Source organism: Bufo bufo, chromosome 2 (assembly GCF_905171765.1).
Source record: "Bufo bufo chromosome 2, aBufBuf1.1, whole genome shotgun sequence".
NCBI lineage: Eukaryota > Metazoa > Chordata > Amphibia > Anura > Bufonidae > Bufo > Bufo bufo.
The window spans coordinates 731,290,546-731,299,702 of NC_053390.1; the positions used below are offsets into that span (position 1 = coordinate 731,290,546).

The 9,157-nt window shown below is 37.3% G+C and overlaps 1 protein-coding gene across 1 annotated transcript in view; it reads left to right on the forward strand.

Annotated features, from left to right (window-relative positions):
* Positions 1 to 4,894, forward strand: part of CORIN (corin, serine peptidase) — a 498,512-nt gene extending 493,618 nt beyond the window's left edge. Inside the window, exon 22 of the mRNA XM_040418907.1 lies at positions 4,355 to 4,894. Within this exon, the coding sequence (XP_040274841.1) occupies positions 4,355 to 4,537 (183 nt within the window). The 3' untranslated portion in view covers positions 4,538 to 4,894. The remainder of the gene's footprint in view (positions 1 to 4,354) is intronic.
* Positions 4,895 to 9,157: the final 4,263 nt, after the last annotated feature.

The window sequence follows — 9,157 nt, forward strand, 5'->3', positions numbered from 1 at the left end:
AGTGAGTCCACCACTATGCACCAACATTGGGAACATGTAGAAGAGACCTGGGAACAGATTTCGGTCGATACATGCTTGGATCTGATCAAGAGCATGCCCAGAAGGATTCAGGCAGTGTTGAAAGTCAAAGGTGGATTTACAAAATAATAAAAATAAAAATTTTGAATTTTAGGAGCAATACAATAACAATGCAGTTACATGACAAGATTCTGCATAACTAATCATATGCTAAATAGTTGCAAGTCCAATTTATGTACGAGATAGCCAAGAATATTGTCTATGAAATTATGGTAGTCATATGTTCAAAGCTGTAGTGGATGGTGACATATGGAGCCTGAAAGTCAAAAGTTCAAAACATTGTTACCCTTTTGCTCTTCAGTGTATTCCCCTTTTGTGCCCCCACACAATAGTTATGCCCAAGTTCTGGCCCCACACAGTGGTAATGCCCACATTGTGCCCCCTATATAGTATTAATGAAACTAACTTGGACAAAAATTATGGTACCCTAAACTAAGTTTTATTCATAGAGAAAGTTCAAGTGTTTTCAAAATTAGTAAGTATGCCTATTTACAGGGTGAAAAGTAGTCATTGTGCTGTTTGGAATCATGGTGTGTACCAAGCTGAACATACCCTAAAGAAAGTTAAGGAGAGAGTTGCCTCAGGAGATTAGAAAGAGCATTATAGACAAACATGTTAAAGGTAAAGGCTCTAATACCATCTCCAAACAACTTGGTGTTCTTGTTACTAGTGATGAGCGGCAGGGGTCATATTCGAATTCGTGATATTTCACAAATATTTTGTAGAATATTTGTAGAATATTCGCAAATTTGAATATTCGTTATATTCTGCATTCTTTTTTTTACTAAAAAAAAATCGGCAAGGTAATGATCGCGTAATATGCGAGTATTACGCTATCAATACAGGCATGGGTCAAAAACGAATATATAGCACTATAGATATAGAATATAGTGCTATATATTCATTTTTTAGAATATTCATCATTTTTTTCCATCTGAAGTTATGATTTCTCCCTGCTTAAGTTGCTTGTCAAGCAACTTAAGCACTAATAAGCAGGGAGGAATCATGACTTCAGATGGAAAAAAATGACGAATATTCTAAAAAACTAATATATAGCACTATATTGAATATAGTGCTATATATTATTTTTTTTTGAATATTCGTCATTTTATTTCCATCTAAAGTCATGATTCCTCCCTGCTTAAGTTGCTTGACAAGCAACTTAAGCAGGGAGGAATCATAACTTCAGATAGAAAAAAATGACGAATATTCTAAAAAACTAATATATAGCACTATTGCTATATATTAGTTTTTTAGAATATTCGTCATTGAAGAATATTCTAAAAAAAAAAGAATATATAGCAATAGTGCTATATATTAGTTTTTTAGAATATTCGTCATTTTTTTCCATGACACAAGCAAGAAGCAGGGAGGAATAGTGTTCAGATGGAAAAAATTCTGAATATTCAGAAAAAGAATGTATAGCACTATATTCGAATAATTCGCGATTAAAATTCGTAATTCGAATATTTGCGCTCAACACTACTTGTTACTACAATTGCACATATTGTTCAGAAGTTTAAGGTCTATCGGACTTTAGCCAACGTCCCAGGACGTGGCTGCAAAAGGAAAATTGATGACAAATCAAAGAGCAGGATAATACGAACAGTAAATGAAGAGCCCAGAACAACTTCCGAAGAGATTAGAGGTGAACTCCAAAGTCAAGGTACATCAGTGTCAGATGTACCATTTGTCACTGTCTTAGCCAAAGTGGACTTAATGGAAGATGACTGAGGGGGAAACCACTGTTGAAAGCAAATCATAAAAAGGAAGACTGGAATTTGTCAAAATGCAGATTGACAAGCCACAAAGCTTCTGGGAGAATATCCTTTGGACAGATTACACAAAACTAGAGTTTTTTGGCATGTTACATCAGCTCTATGTTCACAGATGCAAAAATGAAGCATACAAAGAAAAGAACATTGTACCTACTGTGTAACATGGAGGAGGCTTGGTTATGTTTTGGGGCTGTTTTTATGAATCTGGCACAGGGTGCCTTAAATCTGCGCAGGGTACAATAAAATCTCAAAACTATCAAGGCATTCTAGTGTGAAATGCCCGGTGTCAGAAAACTTTGTCTCAGTCGCAGGTCCTCCGACAGGATAATGACCAAAAACACTCAGTTAAGAAAAAATGTCTTGGACTATTCTCAAGTGGACTTCTATGAGCCCTGATCTAAATCCTATTCAATATCTTTGGAAGGAGTTGAAACATGCAGTCTGGAGAAGGCACCTTTCAAACCTGGGACAGCTGGAGCAGTTTGCTCACAATGGAGTAGGGCAAAATAGCTGTGGACAGGTGTAGAAGTCTCATTGAGAGTTACAGAAATTGATTGTAGTGATTGCATCAAAAGGTTGCACAACAAAATATTAAGTTAAGGGTACCATCATTTGTGTCCAGGCCAGTTTCATTACTTTGTTTTATAAATTATTCTGTGAGCCACAATTCAAAAGCAATGTCTGATTTTTATTAGTTGATTTTCAGAATTTTTTTAAATTTATTATTACTTTGTCAGTTTTGAATTATTTTAGTGACCATTGTGCATTTTTCTTTCTTTAATGGAAGGTTACCAAAAATGTTGTCCATGAGTGTACAGTATATCTTGTGTACACTTTTTGAAATTTCCATGTTTTGCAATTTTGCATACGTACAGAAAATATGATGTTTCCCTAAATGCGAATGAATAATCTTATATATTTTACATGAATTAATTCTTGAACTGACCAAAACATAAGTTGTGGCCTCAGATGAAACACTTCTGTCCTTGAGACACAGCCTATTTAGTCTTCTTTCCTCAGCAGATTTTGTGCCCTTTTTAGTGGCTTAGTTTACTTATAAGGTAAACACAACTTTAGAGCTCCAGAGTCCTACCAACTTCCCTAGCAAATTCAGCACAGGAAAGACCAAAATCAGACAATAAGACAACTCTGCTCCTTTTTGTGGGTGTCCACTCTTTTCTTTGGTAACATTCTATTTTTTTTTTATCTACACTTGAAATTTGACTAAATACTGAAAGTAGTCACCCAATCTTCAATTGCCCTTCAATTACACGGATAACTTTTTTGTTCTACAGAACAAATATCAAAGCTGACGTATCCCTATTTGAAACATGATATACTGTACCACAGATATTGACATTTTATTGTCTCAAGAACAAGGATTGTGGTTGGTAGTTTGCAATTCAATCCGCTGCTTACCTCAATCCCACCTGTGTTTTGTAGACTACAGATATTTCAGTTCTGTTTTTTGCTGTATTGAATTCAGCACCAAATAATCTACACATTTGAATTTCGGGAAGCATACAATTTTCGGTAAACATACAAAGTTGCAAAACATGAAAATTTCAAAAAGTGCCCAACATTTTGGCCACCACTATATATTGGGAAATCACAAATATAGTATACATATTATTTAAATCTACTAGATTTGGTATAGGGTGCCAATATCCAATAATTAGCTTTGTAAGTGTCATGGGATAGGTGAGAAGGGTGGCAGCCACATGTGTGAGGAAGTTCATAGGAAAATATATTAGTTCAGAAGGTAATCTGCAACTATCAGTGTCGTTAAACTGAAAAAAGAGTTAGACCCTGATTTATAATGCTTTCACTCCGGAATTCTGGCTTCTAAAGGCACAAAATTGGGCTTTTGTGACTTTTCTAACTTACTTGTACAAAGATTCTGCAACTCTTTTCCTTTATAGCACTCACTCCAGTTTTGAGATATGGGTGTGGAAGTAGTCTTGGTCAGCTATTTATCATTGAGACTTTTTTTTAAAAGTTTTTAAAAAAAAAGTCACAATCTCACTCAAGTAGCAGCGTGGTGTAGAAAAACTGGAGTAGCTTTTTTAGACAAAAGTGTTAGATTTAAGGATTTGATATTTGATAAATGTGGCATAAAGTACACTAAAACAGACTTGAGCAAAACTGGCTTTAAATATTTCCCTCATAATAAATTCCTCCCATAATCTTAATAATCACTCCCTACACTACCCCTCATAGAGCATCCACCTCGACAAGGATCTCCCTATATAGCTGGTCCCTATTCAACACCAATTCATAACTACCTACTACATGTGTTTCAACTGATCGTGGACCAGTTACAATCAGTGGGAACACAAGGGCGTTCATAAAAAGCACTTCAGTGTGTACAAGGCTCATCTGTTGAAGACCAGATACATTATAGATACACAGACATACGTGTTAAAAATGATACTACCTTTAATTTAGTGAAATGATGGCTTATTTAGTGCTAAACCCTCCAATCTGTGTTCTTTCAGGGAGACAGTGGAGGACCCCTTGTGTGTGAACAGTCAAAGGGACAATGGACATTGTATGGTCTAACATCTTGGGGATCTGTGTGTTTTTCCAAAGTTCTAGGACCAGGCGTCTACAGTAACGTGTCACATTTTGTGGACTGGATTGAAAGACAAATATACATTCACAGCTTTTTAATCAACTAATGATATATACCAAAGTCACAAGATGAGAGACTAGTGAGAAGAAGCCTTAGCCTCATTGGAGGCTTTATGTGTTGAGATATTTGTTGTGTGTACCAATGAAAATGATATATATTTTTGTTTTTCAATATTAGGTATTTTAGTCAAAACTTTTTGGACTTTTGTACATACACGTATCTGTTCACAGTTTTGTTTTTCTGTGTGATCATTCCTAAATAACTTAAGATTTCAGGAAATGTATTTTACTATTGGTCATAGGGACAGGTAAACATTTTAGATTTAAAGGGGTTCTCTCATAAATAATGTAAACGAATGAAAATCATACTGCATGTAGTACATGACAATCTCTAACAAAGCTAGAACCAGACCTTTTCCTCACATGAATCCAGAGATCTCCACATTCATTGTTCTAATTGCTCTCCTAGATTTATTTCACGCTAACAACTCAGTTGGCGTGTCCTTTCTCAGGTGGCATATCCTCTTACTGCAGCTGCTGGCAGTTGAAGGGGAAAACTGAGCATGTGTGTCCGCCTCACTGAGGTAGACAGAGAAATTTAGAGAAAAGTAAAACAGCAGGTGGAGCTATACAGATGGATTTCATTGAATAACTCAGTAGCTATAATTCATTTTTATTGAGACACAATTATAAAACGATTCAGCTCCAGGTTCTGGTATGAAAAATGTAGGATTATTTTTAGTAGGACAACCCCTTTAATTAGCCCGATTAGAATTTTTTACAGCATATTAAGGAACCTTAGTCAATGTCAGTCTAGAGTGAGCCACAGTGAAATATACGTCTTTGTTATATGATCTACATCCACATATACCATGGTTAGACAACAGATGATTGGGCATATCATAAAATAAATATAGATTTATCACTTCTAGACCTGATATCAAGGTTTGATGACTGAGTGAAAGCATTCCTTGATTTCTTTCACTGGTCAACTTGAATGGGTCCGTGATCCGCACTGCAAAAAAAATAGAACATGTTCTATTTTTTTCGGTGCGGAGTCACGGACAGAAAAACCATAGAAGCACTCCTTAGTGCTTCCGTGGGGTTCCGTGCCTCCATTCCACACCGCAGCTCCAGATTGCTGCCTCATCAATATTGTTGATTATGTGAATGTTTATCTATATAATGACAGGATATAATGTATGACCGATGTTCCATTGTAAAATATTAGAATCTATCCTTTTTTATTAGTGGTCTGTAAATAAAGAGATCTAGATTTCTAGTAATAGTCTTTTTTCTTGCATTTATGTTCCTAATTTTGTAAGATGATCTAATAATTGTATGTGTGTAACAGGTACCTTAAAAGCGATAACCCTCATTGGAGACACTTTAAAACATACCTAACCTTTTAACAAACCTTGCATGAATCAAAAGGTACAGTGTGTGTACATGAGGAATAACACTATTTCTGGCCACTATATGACTTGTACCTAGCATTTTGTAGCAGATATCTCATCTGTATGCTAGATTTCCCACAGACATGGTGGAGACTAACTCCCAACCACTGCACACAGCATATAAGAACCTACTTCCTAGCTTTCTCTTACTAAAAGTTTGGCTACACAGTGATCTTGGTCGTGCAACAACTGTCACGCCCAAGCATTGCAATTGGATCACAGGTTGGTGGTGCTAGCATAGAAATGAATGGGGTTACAGTGCGACTCACATATGTGCTTCAAACATGACTCCAGAATAACAAAAAAATTCAACACTGGTAGAATTTTGGGGATTCTGGGGTGACTGTATTGTAAGTACTGATTGGTTCTGTCCCCTTTAATTTTGTCTCTTTTATATTACTTTTAGTATTCTGTGTAAGGATATTACTTGTAATTCCTTGTAATGTAGTACCCACCCCCCATTGTGCTGATAAGGCTACATTCCTGAGTGATCTCAGAGACATGTGTGATGCACACTGGAGGAGAAGCTGATGGGAATAAATGTGCTGTGCATCGACAATTAGGGGGGACTTCACTTGGAACTTCATCCTAGGTAGGATGTAAGTATTGATTTGCTCTATCTGTACACGCTGGGGTGTCGGTTATGTGTTATAACGTGGCAGACAGCCATGTGTTATAGCATTGCCAACCAGAGTCCTACCCCATATTGCATATTTAGGCTAGTGTTGTTTATTTACTTATTATTCTGTATGTAATTTGTCTGTGTTATCTTATATTTGATCACACTTAGTAAATTTATTTATTCACTTACCCTGCGTAAGCTTATTCATTCTCAAATCTTTTGAATTTACATTACGGTCACTGAAAACGTGCGAGTCGTGCTGCAACACCATTCATTTCTTTGCTAGCACTGCTATATATAGTTTCATAGTGTATATATACACACGATAGAAACTATAATGTATATTATATATCTTCCATATACTTAGTTACAACTACACATGTAATATAGTAATTACACTAGCAGAACCAGATGCAATATGAGATCATCTGCAGATGTCCCCTGTTGTTGCATATTTGTCATTCTAGATGGTACTGTAAAATTAGCCACAGTGACCTGATGATGCGGGCAGTCATGTTAACCATAGGGATGCTTCAATACTATAACTATAATTTCCCAGCTTTCTCTTGCCCTCCATCTTATTTTATTTAAAGACAGGAATCCAATCAGTGTCATTAGTAGAATAGTAGAAAACTATTTACAATGGCATGGAGTGGTGAAGTGGTGTGGTGTACGCTTCTGTTTTCATATGTGGAGGGAGAGTTTATTATTTTCATAACTTATTCCAGGAGACCAATATCATGATAAATAAGGACAATATACAGAAAAACAAATGTAGCAGATATAGTAGTAGTTTGCAGGCAATTGATACATATAGAGAAGCCATGCTGGTGACCCTGGGGAAATCAACATTAAATGGAGATAAAGTGGATATCTATAAATCAGAGATCCAATAGGGAAGGGGGGGGGGGGGAGACATACAGCAGAAACTGGGTGTATAGACAACTCTAAATATGGACTTGCATATTAAACACTAAATCAGGAAATAGTAAAATATCTGTTATAGTTCAGGACCCTGAAGGACCTTTGAGGGAATCAGGAAGTATGTCAACCCCAAACATTGCCGCCAGAGATCATTTACGGGCGCACTCAATTCTGGGCAGGTGGTATTTGTCTCAGTCATCTATATAGTAGAGTTCTACATTACTAGTACTAATTGCCTGCCATCTGGGCTGGATTAAAGTTGGTGGAGGCCGCTGGGTGAAAAATTTGGTGGTGGCCCAATAATGTTATTAGAAATACAAAACAATGAACATACACTCACCTAAAGAATTATTAGGAACACCATACTAATACGGTGTTGGACCCCCTTTTGCCTTCAGAACTGCCTTAATTCTACGTGGCATTGATTCAACAAGGTGCTGATAGCATTCTTTAGAAATGTTGGCCCATATTGATAGGATAGCATCTTGCAGTTGATGGAGATTTGAGGGATGCACATCCAGGGCACGAAGCTCCCGTTCCACCACATCCCAAAGATGCTCTATTGGGTTGAGATCTGGTGACTGTGGGGACCATTTTAGTACAGTGAACTCATTGTCATGTTCAAGAAACCAATTTGAAATGATTCGAGCTTTGTGACATGGTGCATTATCCTGCTGGAAGTAGCCATCATTCTGTTTACGCCAAATTCGGACCATTTGAATGTCTCAACAGAAATCGAGACTCATCAGACCAGGCAACATTTTTCCAGTCTTCAACAGTCCAATTTTGGTGAGCTCGTGCAAATTGTAGCCTCTTTTTCCTATTTGTAGTGGAGATGAGTGGTACCCGGTGGGGTCTTCTGCTGTTGTAGCCCATCCGCCTCAAGGTTGTGCGTGTTGTAGCTTCACAAATGCTTATTTAAGGTTATTTCAGTCAACGTTGCTCTTCTATGAGCTTGAATCAGTCGGCCCATTCTCCTCTGACCTCTAGCATCCACAAGGCATTTTTGCCCACAGGACTGCCGCATACTGGATGTTTTTCCCTTTTCACACCATTCTTTGTAAACCCTAGAAATGGTTGTGCGTGAAAATCCCAGTAACTGAGCAGATTGTGAAATACTCAGACCGGCCCGTCTGGCACCAACAAACATGCCACGCTCAAAATTGCTTAAATCACCTTTCTTTCCCATTCTGACATTCAGTTTGGAGTTCAGGAGATTGTCTTGACCAGGAGCACACCCCTAAATGCATTGAAGCAACTGCCATGTGATTTGTTGACTAGATAATTGCATTAATGAGAAATAGAACAGGTGTTCCTAATAATTCTTTAGGTGAGTGTATATATTCTATTCTATTGTTTAGGCTGCATTGAGATGCCCAATCCAGTTAGAGTCCAGGATAACTGAAAACAGTCCAGTTCTACACAGAAAAAAAGATACAGTACCAGATTTGATAGCGTTTCTTGCGTTTTAAGGCAAGGGCTACACAGTAGCGGTGATCCGATAGAAATGAATGGGATCACTGCGGCAGTATTGGATTTCTTGCGACTGCTGCGGCGATCGCATTCATTTCTATGGGATCACCGCTGCTCAGTGATCCTGGACGCGACAGGTGTCACAATGTAGCCCTTGCATAATACTTTAATATATAATGCTTTAAAAAAAA